Here is an 18,475-nt window from a genome sequence, read left to right on the forward strand (position 1 = left end):
TTGGTTGTCACGTGATTCCAATCCTTGAAGTTTGCATTTCTAAGATTGATATTTACTTTGGCTATGGAATAAAATGTAGTTTAATATTGATCACTGAAAGAGCAATTTTTCGGCGTTGTCAAGGGTGTATCCAATTGATCAGGATGAAAATCTCAATCTAGCTGAGTCGTTGGCATGGCAACTTAAACTTGGTATCAATAAAATTCATCAACCCACTTCTACTGGCTAGTATAGTGGAGGTAAGGGTCGAATTCCACAGAGATGGACACGTTATGATAATCGTGGTGATAATCTGGACGGTTTTGGTTAGCTACCACGCTTTGGATTAAGACTCTACCTAGACATAAATTAAATGTGGTACTCTACTAACTGTTGGGTGTGAAACTGATCGACATTTGGCTATGTACGTGAGAATGAGGGACAAGGTGATTTGGAGACATGTGGAAAGTAAAACGGTTACTATAAAAGTCAATATGGAATAACAGAGAATATGTGGTGGTTGGGTGGCTATTCTACAAGTCTGTAGGGTACTAACTCAAAAGCAAATGACAAAAGCAAAAAGTAACTAAAAAGTAAAAGTGATCCCAAACTTGGACGTGGATGTTGTCTTTTCCATCAAGCATACACCAAAATGAAATAAACTCATATTCCATGGATAACATTTCAGATTAACAACTTTACAAACCAAATCTACCGATTAAAACACTTAAAACTCGAAGATCAACAAACGAAATTAAAAATTACGCATACTGGACTACATGCAAGGTGACAGAATCTACGTAAACACAGATTTCACACTTAATCACTTCGAAAAACCAAGTCGGAACAAACAAAACTTAACTACAACTCAGATCAAGCAAAACAGAATGAAACCATGCTTCGACACTCAGAAATTATCGCAATAACCAGATCTAAGCTACCTAGGTGGAATGAAACAGATTCAAACCAAAAGAGATGCATAAAATAAACTTCATTACCAAAAGCGTTTGAATCTCAACAAAATACTTCAAAAGGTAAAAGAGAGCTAAGTTATGCAACAGATCCAACGAATGAAAACAAGTAAAGATTTAAACTAAGAAAGCGATTAAAGATTGTTTTGCGACTCCGGACAATGAAACTGCTACTACTACGAGATAAACTGGCTGGAACGATGGATGGTGATTCTATGGTGGACGTTTGGAACTTCAGGTGACCATGGCTGTGGTGAGGAATGAGAAGACTTGGACAATACTGGAGGAACTGATCTTTTCCGAGAGAGAATTCTAACTAAGTGTAGTGACCGAACTCCTTCTCTCTCTCCAAGTGGCTCCTTTTATAGTGAGGCTTGCCCTTAATTTAGGATAGACTTCCTTCGCGAAATGACTCCTTTGCCCTTGTTTGTGGTTGATCATCCAAGCAATCCTTCTTCTCCATCTCGAGCCTTCTTTCTGGCATGCATTCTGGTCAGTATTGCACCCTTCTAACGCTCTTTTCACCTGAGTTGTCCGAACCTTATCCTACTGACTTGGATCCTTTTCCTGCAAACTTAAACAACTTCTTTGTGGATAATACACGTAAATCATGATATACTAACCAGTAACCAAAGCCTAGAATACGACTTATCAATCACAATGCAGTATGGGGGTGTTCGGTTGGCAAGACTAAATCTCATGATTAAATATGTATCATGTTTGGTTTATATGATTGACCCCCTCAACTTAATCCTAGATGGATAGTCTCATGATAATTAGTCATAGCCTCCCCCCTCCAACTAAAATAATCCTACAACTTAATCTTAAATGGATAGTCTAATGATAATTAGTCATAGCAACCGAACACTATATATTTATATACTACTCTATTTTATATGCATTTCACCCATATAAGTAGAAATTAGTAAGTTATCAAAAAAATTGCAAATGTTATTGCTTCTCACTCAATATAAGTACACAATAATTAGTCTATAACTGGCCCAGCCCATTTGTTCATCACATCTTCAAAAGCCCAAAATGGCCACTCCTTAATCTCAAAATTTCCGGCGAAACTCACTAATCCACCGCCGCCGCAGCCCCTTTTCTTCCCTGTTCTCGACCGACCACCGGCAACTCCTCATCATTTCCGCTGTGGACTTGTGCTGGCCGTCCTCTCCTCACTCTCAGCTCAACAACATCTAAAGCCCTAACTCTATTTGTTCATCAGGTCAGATTCTACTTCACCGCCGACGTTGCTTCTTCTTCTTAGTTTTTCCATCTCAGTCAACTATTTGTTGGATTCTGTAATGAGATATGCAAGCTTTCTCATTTTTCCTGAATCGGAATTTATCGATCTAAATACTGGAATAATATAATTTGTGAGATATTGAAATTTGATGTCAAAATGTTTGATTATTTCAATTGCCTAGTGGATGTTTGTATTTTGGTGAAAGTATTGTGAGTGCAATGAATTTTACTGGGAATTACTACTTGTTTATGGAAGAAATAAAGTGATGAGCTGAAAATGCCAAGCATTACTTATTCATTTTTATTAGAAGAAGTACTAACATTCCCTCTCTCATACTAGCCTTCCGGAGAGGATCACCTACGCCAAACTCTAATCCATCTCCTAATACATACACACCGCTAACCTCCCTTGCATTGAGCTAATCATGATTTTAACTAATTACTTTGTAAAATCTTTTCTACCTTGTTATTTTGCTTGTGACTTGTGGCATGATGAGCAAGAGTCACCTATCAATCATCAATACTCTTTGAGTTCAAATTGCTGTATTTTTTGTAGAGTAATTTGTGAGCTATTTGACCATTTTTGTTAGACTAATTACTGTAAGATGTAGAAGCGCTAGTTATTTACCTCTGCCATTCTACAGTTTGCCAGTTTGTGATTCTGAAAGAATACAAATCAGCATAGTTATAAATTTCAAACATTCTAATGATATACTTGGATGAGAAAACTCTTTTCCAATCACAGCTTCTGTTTATATAAAATCTTGTATTGAATGTTGTTGATCCTTATCGTAATTTGTTGGTACTGCAGCCATATAGATACGGCAATGGCACTAATGAGGTCATTGAAAAGCATCACTGTCTCGAATGAGCTACTGAAAGTGGTGGGCTGCAGAACATTTGCTGCTGGAGGTGCTAAAGCGAAGAAAGGGAAGGGTGGTGCTGCTGGAGATGCTCCCAAAGCATCATTGATAAGCAAAGAAGTGAAATCAACTACTGTTTATGGTGCGAATGTACTAAAAGACGGGCAAGACCCTAAAATCTTGCCTGATTCTGAATACCCGGATTGGTTGTGGCACCTGCTGGACAAACGCCCTGCCCTTAGCGAGCTAAGGAGGAAGGACACAGAAACTCTTCCATTCGATGATCTGAAGCGTTTTGTCAAGCTGGATAACCGAGCCAGAATCAAGGAGAATAACATGTTGAAGGCCAAAAATTAGGACACACCTAGTTTGTTTTGGACATGGGTTTTTTTGACATCTGTGGATGAGTTTATCAAGTTCTGTTTACAGGTAGATTAGCTCTACTTTCCTCCACAAGAAATTATGTGGTTGATGATGATCAAATAACACTTCTAGAAATGGTTGATGATGCTTTCAAATGATGGTTTGTTTGTTAGTTAAGTAGCTCTAATATACTTGAAGATCAACTTACATATGAGAAAATTGCAACCAATTTCTGTTATTACAACTATTGTGTAGAAAAAACAGATGTTCTAATTATAGAATTGATATGTTCTGGCTTGGAAAATAATCTGCCTTAGCCCTCCAATGGGTGCAACAACCATCAAAAGAACCCCCACCAATATGCACACCTGAAATTCAAATTTCAAAATTCAAAATCATCTCTCTCAACCAAGATTCTTCAATTTAGATACACTTACCCAATTCACCAACCAAGATAAGCTGAATCTCCTTGGTTGGTAGATGGCAAGCCACATGATGCAGGGAAGCTGCACAAAATCAGTACTTGCATAAGCATTCTTCTCCTCCTATCTAATACTCAACCATATATACGATCATATTGCTTACGATGAACGAGTTTGGCGCGTATGCAAAGCCTCCAAAGAACCCGACAAGCGAGCCAAAGAACGGGAATGTAATGGCAATAAACATCGTTAAAGCTGAAAATCAACAAGACAACAACAATGTCACATAGTATGTATTAAGACCTGCAATACATTTCTACAAAAAAGGGAATGCCTTAGTTTTCTTACCAACATAAGTATTCCTAGTAACAAACCTCAGATACCAAGTTTGCTTGAACTTGAGCTTCTTTACAAGCACAATTTCAGTCATGTCATAAATGGGCATGGCATATAACTGCACAAAGCAAAACCAGACAGAAGAAATGAGAGGCTTCTTGCTTCCTCAACTTCTCGAATGTTCAGGAACGAGTCTTGGAGAGCGTGTGCGCACCTGATAGCCTCCAATGAGGTGTACTGCGACAAACATGTTAGCCATTGCAACTAACCATTTAGGCCTTTGCAGTGTGATCAAGATGTTTTCGTCCACTGTAACCCCGTAAGTCCAGTACCCGATGAGAGCAACGGGGAAGTAGCACAAGGCCACGATCACATACGCTACAATGGCTCCCTTCCACATAGGTTTCTCTGACGGCCTATCTGGTGTTGATGGCAGAGAAGCTTGGATCTCCATCACGACGTTGTGGCAACTGTTGGCGAAAGCAACCGTCCCCAACGCACTGAAGAAGTCGAACACAGCACCAGCCGTTGTCTTCGATCTAAGGCCATAGTGCACGTTTGGCTGCACGCCTTTGCCTAGAGAAGCTCCCCAAGCGACTGTGGAGTAACTGCAGAGCTCGAATCTGTTAAGGTCTCTTCTCAAAGAGTCAATAATAAACGAAAACCAAGAAACCGACACACCTTATAGACATAACCGCTGCTGCCAGAGACACACCGGAGATTGAGTTGAAGCTCGAGAGCTGGGAGAGGACGAAGTGAGCAGATGAGACGATCATGATGAAATAAGTGAGTTTGATATGCTTGCAATCTTTGCAGACCAAGTCATGGAATTTCTTCAGCGACTGGCCTCCCGTGATCATGTAAACTATGTTGACCCCGACCAGGCACACGAGCTGCTGAGGCAAGACGATCCACAGGCCAAGCTTGTCGCCAAAGGCACGCTGGCCTAGCTCGTGGTACCTGTCAAAGCGTTCCCCGGGAACCATCTCGTGCATGTGTACCATTATCAGCAAGGTGTAGAGAGTGATCATCCAAGATATCACCAAGGCTGCAGCTCCAGCTCCCCTGTAAATCCAACACAAATATCAAAGCACTCACTCACTGCACCTTTTCCTCTAACAAGATAGTTGAAAGTTTACCATCCGAGTTCGGACATGGCATAGGGGAGGCTGAGGACTCCGGCTCCAACTACAGCAGTGATAATGTGAAGAGTTGAGAACCACCATCTTGCTTTTCTTGAAGCAGTGATGGGAAGCCAGTCATCGATGGCTCTCTCCTCTGCAGATCGCTCGTCCACCTATGTCATATCAACCAACGAGTGTTCAAGAATCCGAAATGCAACTATTAACCATGAGGCTGTTCAAATTTGACAAAGAGCATTGACACCATGAAAAAAAATCTTGAAACACAAAGACTCATGTTTTGTGTAGGGATCAAATTTGTCATTTAAATGGCAAAACAACACACATACACACAAAGGAGGAGACTTTTTTCTGAGATAAACACAGAGAAGTAACTTACATTATCATTATTGTACTTTTTCCAGTCATAACCTGGAAATTCAATTTCCATTTCTAATTCTTCAATTTCTTAATACTACGAGTGAAAGAAAAATTCAAGAATCTACTTAAACAACATATGATATTCAAAACATGGATCAAAATGAGCTTAATATGACAAAATTCACTACCCACAGTTTAGTTTAAATGTGATTCTGTACATACATTTATCAAAGTAAGTTTTTAAATCCCCCCCCCCCCCCCCCCCTATATTTTACTCATGTGGGTTGGTTACGGAAATTCATATTAAATAGTCTAAACAGTTTATACTAATAACAGTGATGTATCTTAGTCTTTGACTGATTTATTAAACTTGCAAGTATTGCATCAGAGAGCTACACTTTACCTAACCATTTGTCACACACATACATCATAATCATAACAAAGGGTTTTTGTAAAAACTGAAAACATCCATGAAATTTCCCTGATTACGACTGAATAGATTTTGAGTAGGCATTTAGGAATGGAGATAATAATCGCTTCATATTTTTGTGTGTTTTGACATTTTGACTTATGAAACACATAGGTTGGTGATTATATATTAATAATTATATTATGAGAAAATTGTTATTTAAATCATAACTTTTGGTTGATTTCTGGTCAATCTCATAATTTATAAAAATAGCTAGTTACTTTCTCCGTTCCCCAAATATTGACACACTTTGACCTGACACGAGTTTTAAGAAATGTAATGAAAAGTGAGTTGAAAAAGTTGGTGGGATATGAGTTCTACTTTTAAAGTATTAGTTTTATAATAAAATTTGAGTAGAAATAAGTTAGTGGAATATGAAGTCCACTACCAAAAATGGTAAAAAGTTAAGTGTGTCAAACTTTTAGGACCGACCCGAAATGATAAAGTGTGTCAAACTTTTAGGGACGGAGGTAATAGATCACAGTACATTTTTCAATTTTCCTATGCAATTAAAATTTTGATGAAATTTGTTGTGACTTTTGTACTTTTCATTATTATGCATTTACCAGTTACATAATAAACATCTAAAATCGACCAATATAGAACAATGCTAAATCTCATAACAAAAATTATGACTTAAATGACATATTTAATCAGAATTTTAAATACACGAGACAATTGAGAAATAGACAAAAATTATGATTTAATTAATTACTTTATAAGTTATGGAATCGACCGGAAATTGCAGAAAGAATACTCTCATAGTCTGATTTTTGCTAAATACTTTATCACTTCTACTTACATATATAATTTCATGGTACTTTAAGACGCATATGTATTCAAATCCTTTTTCTATCTTTTGTCTTTTTTTCCTTCTTAATCCTAGCCCCACGATTTTGTCATCTGACGGTTAGATTAATGCCACGTGTCATTTAATAATGCACATTTTCATTCTAATAATGCACAGCGGCTAATAATGCAACATTATAGACTAATAATTCACATTTTCATTCTAATAATGCACAACGACTAATAATGCAACATTATAGACTAATAATGCATTGATCACAACCATCCAATTCAAGGATCCAAGAGCTGAGATTAAAAAGGAAATAGGACACTTAGGGTGCAAAGGAGCCTAACGCACCCCTAAATTTCTTAGTATAAGAAATATAATTAGTTTAACATATATTTGAATTAAAATTAAAAGTATAAAATTTGAATGGATTGGGCTGGGCCGAATTAAAACCCGGCCCATAACCCTTAAATCTCATAGAAAAGCTTAGGGTTTACGAATCATTTCTTGGGGAAAAATCTATCTCTGTATAAACCCTCTCTCTCTTCTCAAAACCCTTTCTCTCTGAATCATTCCATTTCCATTTCTCAATCACCTCTGCAAATCTCGATATGGCAAACGCGCAAAGAGCTGCGAATGCGCTGAATAACATAGCGCGCGCCGCATTCGCCGTCGGAATCGGCGGCGCTGCTGCCAATTCCTGTCTCTACACCGTCGACGGTGGCCAGCGCGCCGTGATATTCGATCGTTTCCAAGGAGTCAAGCCGGATACCGTCGGCGAAGGAACTCACTTTCTGGTCCCGTGGCTTCAGAAGCCGTTCATCTTCGACATCCGCACTCGCCCCCACACATTCTCCTCAATTTCTGGTAATTGATTATTTATTTTTCATTTCTGCTAGCTTGTTTCTTAGCTCGTTCTTTGCTGATCCTCTGAATCAATGACATTTTTTTACTAATTGTTATTCATAATAGGATTTCATTTAGCTAAGATAGTTTTAGATTGAATTAGAATGTATTTATATCTCTATATATTTTGATAGTTGCTAGAGTTCTATGTGAATGTGAAGGCTCACAATTTGATTACAATCACTTTTAGGTACGAAGAAAGTATTATTACCTGTTTTATTGTATAATTTCGTTGAATTCTGACTCGTAAGAATTCTTGATTTATTTTTCATTTCTGTCAGCTAGTTCTGTGTAGATCCTATATAACACTAGTTGATATAATGTGAGCACTTCTAGTTAATGGAGATCATAAGTTTGTCTATTAATAGGATTTCATTTAGCAGCTAAGAGATTATACATTGGTCCTAGAAGGTTTTAATATCACTATGTATTTCGACGGTTATTAGAGTTTTATGTGAATATGAAGGCTCGCAATTGGATTCCATTAACTTTTGTGGAGGAAGAAAGTATTATTTCCTGTTTTATTGTATTAACTTTATATTGAATTCTGGTTGGTAATTAATGATTATTTTTAATGTGTGTTAACTTTTTTCTTAGCTTGTTCTTTTCAGATCCTATAACACTAGTTAATATAATGGTACCACTTGTCCACTTCTAGTTGATGGAGATTATGATTTTCAATTAATGTAATACGATTTCATCTTTCAGCTAACAGAGCTTACCTTGTCCAAGAAGATTTTAATATCTCTAATCTCTATATATTTCAATGGTTATTATATTTCTCTGTGAATATGAGGGCTCACAATTGAATTTCATTCACTTTTATGAAGAACCAAACCAAAGTATTATTACCTGGATTGTTGTGTAATTTCATCGAATTTTGACTTGTGTAATTGAATGTATTTGGCTGAAACATTATTTCCTCGTTTACATTAGGCACAAAGGATTTGCAGATGGTCAATCTGACACTGCGTGTGCTGTCTCGCCCTGAGGTGAATCGTCTTTCCGACATTTTCCAAACCCTAGGGCTAGAGTATGACGAGAAAGTCCTGCCATCTATTGGTAATGAGGTTCTGAAGGCTGTGGTTGCTCAATTCAACGCTGATCAATTGCTCACTGAACGACCTCATGTGTCTGCTCTCGTGAGAGAGAGTTTGATCAGAAGGGCCAAGGATTTCAACATTGTTTTGGATGACGTTGCCATCACACACTTGTCGTATGGTGCGGAATTCTCAAAGGCTGTAGAGCAGAAGCAAGTGGCCCAACAAGAGGCGGAGAGGTCTAAGTTTGTGGTGATGAAGGCAGAGCAGGAGAGGAGGGCTGCTATCATAAGGGCTGAGGGTGAAAGTGAGTCTGCTAAGCTGATTTCTGATGCAACTGCAGCTGCAGGGATGGGTTTGATCGAGCTGAGGAAGATTGAGGCAGCAAAGGAAAATGCAGCGTCTATGGCCAGGAATGGGAATGTGGTTTATCTGCCTAGCAGTAACAACATGCTTCTCGGAGTTAACCCTGCACGTTAGTCATGAGGTAGCAATCATTATTCGTTTTATTGATTTGCCTGTGAGTGTATAAATGCTAGGCCCGAAACAGATCCTTTTCCGTATGCATTGAGTCCGTAATGCAACTTGATAGGCTTCTTCTTCTTAGGATCCATGATTGGAAGTTCTTAGATGAGTCGTCAACATATATCCTCAGAAAGATGATCATTTGATGCTTAAAGTTTCGACTCATGCTCTATTAGGTTGCTATAATAGTGTGATTATAATGTGTTTGATACTCTTGGTAGATATGTGATGGTATCAGCGTATTCATCATCCTTGGGGTGTTGAGACGTGCATATATCTTTCCGTATCTGTGGAAATTCATTACTGTCGAGAGATGCACATAACTTTCACTTCCTGTGGAAACTCATTATCGTTGAGATGTAGATATTGTTTGCCTTGGCTGTTCATTATGCATCACTGGCCTTCTATAACGTCTTTTCTGATTGACCATTCCCATTTCCTCTTTGTTGCAGAGTGTTGAAGATTGTCGGCTTGAGTTCCATTCTTTGGTTTCTTCAATGGATGTTTGAGTTTTCAATTTGCAGTTTCTAAAACCGCGACAAGTTGTAAGAATGTTTCGGGTACAGATGAGCGATAATAATTTCGAACCATATGCTCCCTTTCCTCTGTCTCTATCCTTAACTGACTACGATTCCTATCTTCTGTTTGCTATGCCTATGGATGTGGTTTCTGCTTCTTTCCGTGCTTTGGGATCGATTTCTATTCTTACTTTCCCTTTAATCGGATTCTATAATTTTTTCGATAATTTTTGACAAATATAACTCACCTACGTTAATACTTGCAATGCTAAAGTTTTTTAATCAAATAATGTTATTTTATTCATAAATTGATGACATCGGTAATTATTTCATAAAATAATTTGTCATGCAATAATTACCAACAAATACTACTACTATAATTTTTTCGATAGTCTGAAAAATGATGAAACTGTTTAATCCTATGGTACATTTTCATACACAAGTAGTAGTAGTACTCATATCGCCTTGCAATAATTGAGTAAACATACTCTACTGCTGCAAAGGATATCAATGGGACCAATTTCAGTGGATTACAGCTTAGGTAGTGATAACCTTGTGTTATACTCTCACTGCTGCAAAGAATATCTATCATTTCTGCAAGATATCTACCCTTTTTTTGCCTTCATCCCAGCAACAGCAAGAGATTTTGATACAATCCTTCATCCTGAACAAACCCACTGGACTTTTGATCACAACAAACCACAACTCGAATCACTACTCGAAAAAGCTGAATCTCTGATGCAGATTCTTGAAAAGTCTTCACACACCCAAATAGCAAGTTTTGAGAGCCAAATCAGAGATACAGTGTTTAAAGCAGAGGATATTATTGAATCACAGATGGTTCATCAAATGCACTCCAACACCGACAGCAAGAGCTTCACCTTTTCCACACCAGATCTGCAGCAAGTCACTCAAGAGCTTGATTCTGCAATGGTGAAGATGGCGGAGAAGACGATGACTTCATCATCGAGTGGTGCTTCTTCTGATTTGCAGCAAGCAACTCACCAACTTGAAACTGTGAAGCTCGTGGAAGTGGAGGAAAAGAATGCTTCTTCCTCGAGATCTAAGAGTTATTTGGTGGGAGTTGATGAAGATCTGTTGCAGTTGAAGGATCGTCTCACGAATATGGAGAGGAAGGTGGAGATCACCCCCATCGTTGGTATGGGTGGGATTGGCAAGTCTACCCTTGCCCGAAATCGTTATGACGATGCATATATTGTTTCACACTTTAAATATCGTGGTTGGGCTGCGATTTCACAAGTTCCCAATACGCGGGAATTTTTTTTGAGTCTTCTTCGTGGCTCGAATGAAAAGGTCAACGATGAACTAATTGGATGTGGAGATTATGAGTTGAGAGAAATATTGCGTAAGAGGTTGTTTGGTCGAAGATACGTAATTGTGTTGGATGATATATCGAGCACGGATGTCTGGGATGAGATAAGGATGTATTTCCCTGATAATAATAATGGGATTCTGATGTGGCTTTTTATGTTGTGAGATCGAAGAGTATGCATCACGTGCAGTTGTTGAACAAGTCTGTGAGTCGGGATCTACTTTGTTGAATTATGTTTGGAGAAGAGGATTGTCTCGGTGAATCGCAAGAGGTGGCGGCTAAGATTGGGAGTGATTGCAGTGGGCTTCCTCTTGCCATTCATGTGATTGGAGGGCTCTTGTCAAAGGTTGAAAGATCAAGAGATGTTTGGGAGAATCTTTCAAAGCATGTAAAAAAGCTTCAATTGTTGAATCGGATGGGCATTTCTCCAATATACTTTCCTTGAGTAATAATCACTTGCCGATTTATTTGAAATCGTGTTTCTTATACATGGGAGTTTTTCCAGAAGATTATGAGATTAAGGGATCTAGACTTATGAGTTTGTGGATAGCTGAGGGATTTGTGAAATCCAATGGAGACAAGTGTTTGGAGGAAGAGGCTAAGAATTACTTAAAAGCTCTGGTGGAGAGGAATCTACTCTTGGTTAGACGAAAAAAGTACAATGGGAAACCAGTGAGTTACTCTATCCATGATCTTTTGAGGGATCTATGTTTAAGGAAGGCTAACGAGGAAAAGTTTTTAAACCTCAAGGATTCCATGCGCCGTGTAAGTGTTCAGTCATCATATGGAATGAAAGATGTGCGTGCTTCTCCCCAATTGATGTCACTTGCTCGATCTCTTATATGCACTAGGATGGAGATTAAATTTCCTATCTTTTCCATATTAAGATTGGTTAGGGTGCGTTAGGGTGCTAGATGTAATGGAAATGGTATTCGAGGAGTTCCCTGAAGAAATATTACAACTTGTCAACCTATGTTACTTAGCCTTCTCCTGCACTTCGGGTTTTCCTATTGGAATATCAAAATTGTGGAATCTGCAAACCTTGATTTGTGGACAAACGATAGTGCTTGATTTGCCATCTGAAATATGGGAGATGTCTGAGTTAATTTACCATAAGAGGCTGCAGTCAATTTACAATGTTTGGATAACTCCTTCACTGATTAGGCTGTGTTTTTTTGAGATCTTCCCAAATGTCATAAAGTTAGGAATCTATTACATCAAGACACCCAACATTGAAGTTGATCTTAGCCATCTTCGCAAACTCGAAAATTTAAGATGTGATTCTGACTTGGATGAAGATGGTAGCCGTTTTCTGAGCAAACTCAGATTTCCACATAGTATTAGAAAGTTTACTATATTTGGATGTGTAGTATCTCGGTGTTTCTTGACAACTCTATGTGGACTACCGAATCTGGAAGTGCTCAAAATAGGGGATTGTATTTTTGAAAGAGACGGAAAGGCAGAGGAAGAAGAGTGGGAGGCCGTAGAAGGAGATGAATTCCACTCGCTGCAGTTTCTGTTCCTCGTGTCCTTAAATATAGTGCGCTGGAGAGCCGATGAGACCAACTTCCCTAAACTCCGTGAGCTGCATGTAATCAGATGCAATGAGTTAGAAGAAATCCCCAACCCTTAAAACCATTTACCTACGTGAATGTGGGGCTTCTGTAGGTGCCTCAGCACAACAAATTCAGAAGGTGCAGCAAGAGGAGTACGGCAACTACGACCTCAAAGTTTATTTAGAAGATTAGAAGCCAAAAGGTAAAAATGCTAAACTCCAAGCAATTAAAAGAATGCTCCATCTGTTCATACACACAATCTTGTCCTTAATATTCCTTTTGCACTTACATCATTGGTATAATTTCTTGATCCCGACTTCTGATTATTAAACTGTATGTCTTCTGTATATGGTATATCATTTTCTGCAACTCGGATAGTTTCAGCAATGCGCAAGAATCACTCACGGCTCGAGCTGAACATATGCACTGCAATAGAAGGTATGCATATATATGTATGTAAGATTTAGATATGGTATTGTAGTATTGTAGTGTAGTCTTTTCTCTTAATTTGATACCAAATTGTTCGTCTTTTTCAGCTTGCAATATGCTCATAAACATCTCGTGATTCTATTCTTATCGGATGTGGTGTCTGCTTGTTTCTATACTTTGGGATTGATTTGTATTACTACTTTTTCTCCCTTTTGCAAAAAAAATATGCAAATTTAGTACTATATTTTGTGTTTGTGAATTTTCGATGACAAAAAAGTTTGATTTTAGCTTCACCATGACACCAAATCACTCTTACTTATTACTACAACTTACACCCATCACTGATTGCCATGAGGTTATTTAGTAAAGATATGTTGACTTTATCGCCTAAGTAGCTTTGATAACAACAGGTGAAGTTGTAATCTGTAGATATCATTCACTTGCATGTGGCTTGTATCGTCGGCTTGGGTTCCATTCTTTGGTTTCTTCATGGAATATACTCCCTCCGTCCCATAAAGTTTGTCCCATTTTACCGTTTTCGTCCCTATAAAGTTTATCCTAATTGAAATGTTTTCAAAAATAGACATTAAATGCACTCTCAATCTCTTCAATCCATTTAATACAAAGTCAAACAATTTCTTATCCGTGCTGGATCAAACTGGGACAAACTTTGTGGGACGGAGGGAGTATCAGTTTTCTATTTGTAGTTCATGACAAGTTGTAAGAATGTTTAGGGTACAGATGAGCTATAATAATTTCAAACCGTGCCCCCTTTCCCCATCCTTGGTTGCTGATTCTTACCTTTCCTTCTAATGGTGTTTTGTCTATTACAAAATGACAAAATGACTCCACTACTTTGGTATATCATATAGAAATATTCAATTTTAAGCATAAAAGTAAATTATACACTTTATCGAAATTTAATCAAATTTCATAATCGAAATGACTCCACTACTATGGTGCAAGATTTGCATTAGGTGATCCAAACTGTCACCCACCCACAAATTATGGTCTCACTTTCCTATTTTTTCGTCCGTCAACCAAAACTAGTCTCATATTAAAAGTCGAAAGTTATTTCCACTTATTACTCATTGTTTATCTGCCTTTCTCCTATTTTATCCACGTTTTTCTTTCTCTTCCACTTCATCAATGAGACTATTTTTTGATGGACCGAGAGTAACTTTTTTGATAATTAGCCTTGAAACAAGACAAAACTGAAATTCAGGCAATGGACCATTCTCATACACAAGTAATATCACTCTTATCGCCATGCAATAATTGAGTTAAGGTATTGTAGACCATTTTGAGTGGATTACATGTTATGTAGTGATTTAGTGATAGATTGATTGTGTTCTACTCTCACTGCTCAACAGATAACTGTCTTTTTTTTTTTTTTTTTTTTTCTCATTTCTGCAAAGATATCTGTCTTTTCGCTACAAGAAATCTGAAAGAAAAAATGGCATACAATCTTCAATCCCTCATCACCATCCTACAACAAACCCTTCATCCAGAGCAAACCCGCTGGACTTTTGATCACTGCAAACCAAAGCTCGAATCCCTACTCCAAATAGCTGAATCTCTGATGCAGATTCTTGAAAAGTCTTCACACATCCAAATAGCAAGATTTGAGAGCCAAATCAGAGATACAGTGTATAAAGCAGAGGATATTATTGAGTCACAGATGGTTCATCAAATGCTTTCCCACCCAGAGAGTGAGAGCTTGACCTTTTCCACACCAGATCTGCACCAAGTCACTCAAGAGCTTGACTCTGTTCTGGTTTTGATGGCTGAGAAGAGGATGACTTCATCGAATTTGCAGCAAGCAACTCAACAACTTGAATCTATGAAGCTCATGGAAGTGGAGGAAAAGAGTGCTTCTTCCTCGAGATCTAAGAGTGATTTGGTGGGAGTTGATGAACATCTGTTGGAGTTGAAGAATCGTCTCATGAATATGGAGAAGAAGATGAAGATCATACCCCTCGTAGGTATGGGTGGTATAGGTAAGTCCACCCTTGCTCGAAAACTTTATGAAGATCCGTATACTGTTTCTGACTTAAATTATCTTGGGTGGGCTGAGATTTCACAAGTTCCCAATATGAAGGAAATTATGTTGAGTCTCCTACGTGACCCGGATGAAAAGGTAAGCAATGAACTGAAAGGACGTGAAGATTATGAATTGAGAGAAATATTGTATAAGAGATTGTTTGGGCGAAGATATATGATTGTGTTGGATGATATTTGGAGCACGGAAGTCTGGGATGAGATAAGGATGTATTTCCCGGACAATAGTAATGGGAGTCGGATTGTGATCACCACTAGAGAGTCTAATGTGGCTTTTTATGTTGCGGGCTCGAAGAGTCTGCATCATGTGCAGCCGCTGAACACGTCTGCCAGTCGGGATCTACTGTGTCGCATTGCGTTTGGAGAAGAGGATTGCCCTGGTGAATTGCAAGGGGTGGCGGCTAAGATTGGGAGTGATTGCAGTGGGCTTCCTCTTGCCATTCATGTGATTGGAGGGCTCTTGTCAAAGGTTGAAAGGTCAAGAGATGTTTGGGAGAATGTTTCAACGGATGTAAAAGCTTCAATTGTTGAATCGGACGAGCATTTCTCAAATATATTATACTTGAGTTATAACCACTTGCCAATTCACTTGAAACCATGTTTCTTGTATATGGGAGCTTTTCCTGAAGATTATGAGAGGATCTAGACTTAAGAGTTTGTGGATAGCCGAGGGATTTGTGAAATCCAAGGGAGATAAGAGTTTGGAGGAAGAGGCCGAGGATTACTTAAAAGCTCTGGTGGAGAGGAATCTACTTTTGGTTAGACGAAAAAAGTACAATGGGAAACCGGTGAGTTACTTTATTCATGATCTTTTGAGGGATCTATGCTTAAGGAAGGCTAACGAGGAAAGGTTTTTAAACCTCAAGGATTCCATGCATCGTGTAAGTGTTCACTCGTCTTCTGAGATAGAAGATGTGTGTGCTTCACCACAAACTATGTCCCTTGCTCGATCTTTTATATGCACTGGGAAGAAGATTGCGTCTCCTGTGTTTTCCATGTTAAGAATGGTTAGGGTGCTAGATGTAACGGGAATCGAATACAAAGAGTTCCCAGAAGAAATACTTCAACTTGTCAACCTACGCTACTTAGCTTTCTCCTGCACTTCAGTTTACCTATTGGAATATCAAGATTGTGGAATCTGCAAACCTTGATTTGTAGGCATGGAATGATGCTTAGTTTGCCTTCTGAGATATGGGAGATGTCTGAATTAAGACGTCTCAAGTTGGTAGCGTTATTTAAAATTGGGGAAGAATACAGGTTTAAATATGTTCATAAGAAACTGCATAAGATATTCTTTCTATGGATAACTCCTTTAATGATTAGGAATGGTTTCTTTGATTCCATCCCAAATATCATTAGCTTAGGAATCACTTTCAAGGATTCACCGTACAGTGAAGTTGATCTTAGCCATCTTCACAAACTCGAAATTTTAAGATGCTATACCAACAGTAAGAAAGATGCTTGTCGTTTTCTGCACAAACTCATATTTCCATGTAATATTAGAAAGATAGTTGTAATTGGATGTGCAGTAGCTCAGAGTTTCTTGACAACTCTTTGTGCACTACCGAATCTGGAAGTGCTCAAAATAAGGTCTTGTATGTTTGAAAGAGAGGGAGAGGCAGAGGAAGAAGAGTGGGAGATGGCAGAAGGAGATGAATTCCGCTCACTGCAGTTTCTGAGCATCATTTCCTTAAATATAGTGCGTTGGAGAGCCAACGAGACCAACTTCCCTAAACTCCAGGTGCTGCATGTGATCAGATGTAAGGTGTTAGAGGAAATCCCCTGTGATATTGGAGATATCCCAACCCTCCAAACAATTTTAGTACATGAATGTAGTTCTTCTGTCATGGCCTCAGCGCGAAAAATTAAGAAGGTTCAGCAAGAGGAGTACGGCAACTACGACCTCAAAGTGCTAATACGATATTAGAAGCCAAAAGGTACAAATGCTAAACTATAAGCAATTAAAAAAGTATGCTCCATTTTTTTCATATACAACACAATCTAATCCTTAATATTCGTTTTGAGCTTAAAATCTTTGGTATACATCCTTGATTACGCCTTGTGGTTATTAAACTGTGTGTCTTCTGTATGGTGTAACGAATCTGCAGCTTGAATAGTTTCAGCCACACACAAGAATCACTCTTGGTTTGACCTAAAACATATGCAGAGTAATAAAAGGCGATCCATGTTTATGCTTGTTAGATTTGGGTTTGGTATTGTCTAGGTATGTATTACTATGTAGTTTTTCCCCTTGATTTGATAGCGAACTTCTCATCTTTTTCAGCTGATGCTGCTCTTACATCGCTTGCAATATGCTGCTAAACCTCTCATGGTTGTCACTCTTGGTAGATATGTGATTGTACCAATGTTGCTATTCCTGTTGATATTTGTAACTATTGGGACATGTGAAGAAGGATGCAAATTTAGTAAGCAGTTGGTTTTTGTGATTTTGTATCCTTTGTTTTAAATTTGGCATCTTTGTATATTCCTTGCTCTGTTTTCTTCAAATATATACTAAGTGATTCAAATCTCCAATTTATTGATTGACAGTCGTGTTGACATCCTGTTGATATTGCTTGAGCATGGTCATTATGATTTTTTACTCGCTAATATTATTAACTATGGCGAATTCAGATTTTCCCTGAACTTAAAACGTGACACCATGTGTTTAGAGCATCCACAATGGCAATAGGCCAGTCATAGGCCACCCACTCTCTCCCCTTGCCACGTCAGCAACACTAAAAATCCACCTGCCACATCAGATTTAGGCCAGCCATAGGCCAGCCGCAATACAAATAATTCAAAAAATACAACATTTACAAAATTAAAATTACGGAATTAAATTTACGACACATATACGGGAAAAATTCGTTAATTTTATTTAAATAAAAAAAAGTGCATTAACTAAAAATCAAAAAAATTATATAATAAAAAAAAATCTGGGCTTCCACACACGAGCCACCGCCCACTCTACTCCTCACTAATTTATTAAAAAAATACATTAAAAAATGTTAGTTTTTCAAAAATTAAAAAAAAAAAATTAAAAAATAGCGCTAGCCGATCGCTGGCCGATCGGCACGCCACAATGGCGGCCAGCGCATCGGCTAGCCCATGCCGATTTTTTCGCCGATTTTCGGCTGGACTATCGCAATGGTTCG

The 18,475-nt window shown here is 38.2% G+C and overlaps 4 protein-coding genes across 5 annotated transcripts; 3 read left to right on the plus strand and 1 right to left on the minus strand.

Moving 5' to 3' along the window:
- The first annotated feature begins 1,961 nt into the window (after positions 1-1,961).
- LOC125214984 (54S ribosomal protein L37, mitochondrial-like) lies at positions 1,962-3,579 on the plus strand. The gene is made up of 2 exons (XM_048116248.1): positions 1,962-2,178; positions 3,010-3,579. The coding sequence occupies exon 2, from the start codon at positions 3,026-3,028 to the stop codon at positions 3,416-3,418; it is 393 nt and encodes a 130-aa protein (XP_047972205.1). The 5' UTR covers positions 1,962-2,178; positions 3,010-3,025; the 3' UTR covers positions 3,419-3,579.
- Positions 3,580-3,613: 34 nt separating this feature from the next.
- Positions 3,614-5,896, minus strand: LOC125214979 (lysine histidine transporter 1-like). Of its 2 annotated transcripts, none has more exons than XM_048116245.1 (8): positions 5,704-5,896; positions 5,322-5,479; positions 4,864-5,247; positions 4,397-4,790; positions 4,221-4,300; positions 4,010-4,101; positions 3,862-3,930; positions 3,614-3,792 (listed from the first exon to the last, which is right to left on the minus strand). In XM_048116245.1, the coding sequence occupies exons 1-8, from the start codon at positions 5,752-5,754 to the stop codon at positions 3,698-3,700; spliced, it is 1,323 nt and encodes a 440-aa protein (XP_047972202.1). In that variant the 5' UTR covers positions 5,755-5,896; the 3' UTR covers positions 3,614-3,697. The 2 variants fall into 2 exon arrangements, with proteins under 2 accessions (XP_047972202.1, XP_047972201.1); XM_048116244.1 differs by having other exon boundaries at positions 4,195-4,300.
- A 1,570-nt stretch (positions 5,897-7,466) lies between these two features.
- LOC125214983 (prohibitin-3, mitochondrial-like) lies at positions 7,467-10,096 on the plus strand. Its single transcript, XM_048116247.1, has 3 exons — positions 7,467-7,816; positions 8,792-9,382; positions 9,873-10,096. The coding sequence occupies exons 1-2, from the start codon at positions 7,561-7,563 to the stop codon at positions 9,373-9,375; spliced, it is 840 nt and encodes a 279-aa protein (XP_047972204.1). The 5' UTR covers positions 7,467-7,560; the 3' UTR covers positions 9,376-9,382; positions 9,873-10,096.
- A 273-nt stretch (positions 10,097-10,369) lies between these two features.
- LOC125214980 (putative late blight resistance protein homolog R1A-10) lies at positions 10,370-17,866 on the plus strand. The gene is made up of 4 exons (XM_048116246.1): positions 10,370-13,029; positions 13,206-13,265; positions 14,675-17,254; positions 17,602-17,866. Exons 2-3 carry the CDS (start codon positions 13,214-13,216, stop codon positions 15,961-15,963), a joined length of 1,341 nt encoding a protein of 446 aa, XP_047972203.1. The 5' UTR covers positions 10,370-13,029; positions 13,206-13,213; the 3' UTR covers positions 15,964-17,254; positions 17,602-17,866.
- Positions 17,867-18,475: the final 609 nt, after the last annotated feature.

The sequence above is a fragment of the Salvia hispanica genome, chromosome 3 (assembly GCF_023119035.1).
Source record: "Salvia hispanica cultivar TCC Black 2014 chromosome 3, UniMelb_Shisp_WGS_1.0, whole genome shotgun sequence".
NCBI classification, from domain to species: Eukaryota; Viridiplantae; Streptophyta; class Magnoliopsida; order Lamiales; family Lamiaceae; genus Salvia; species Salvia hispanica.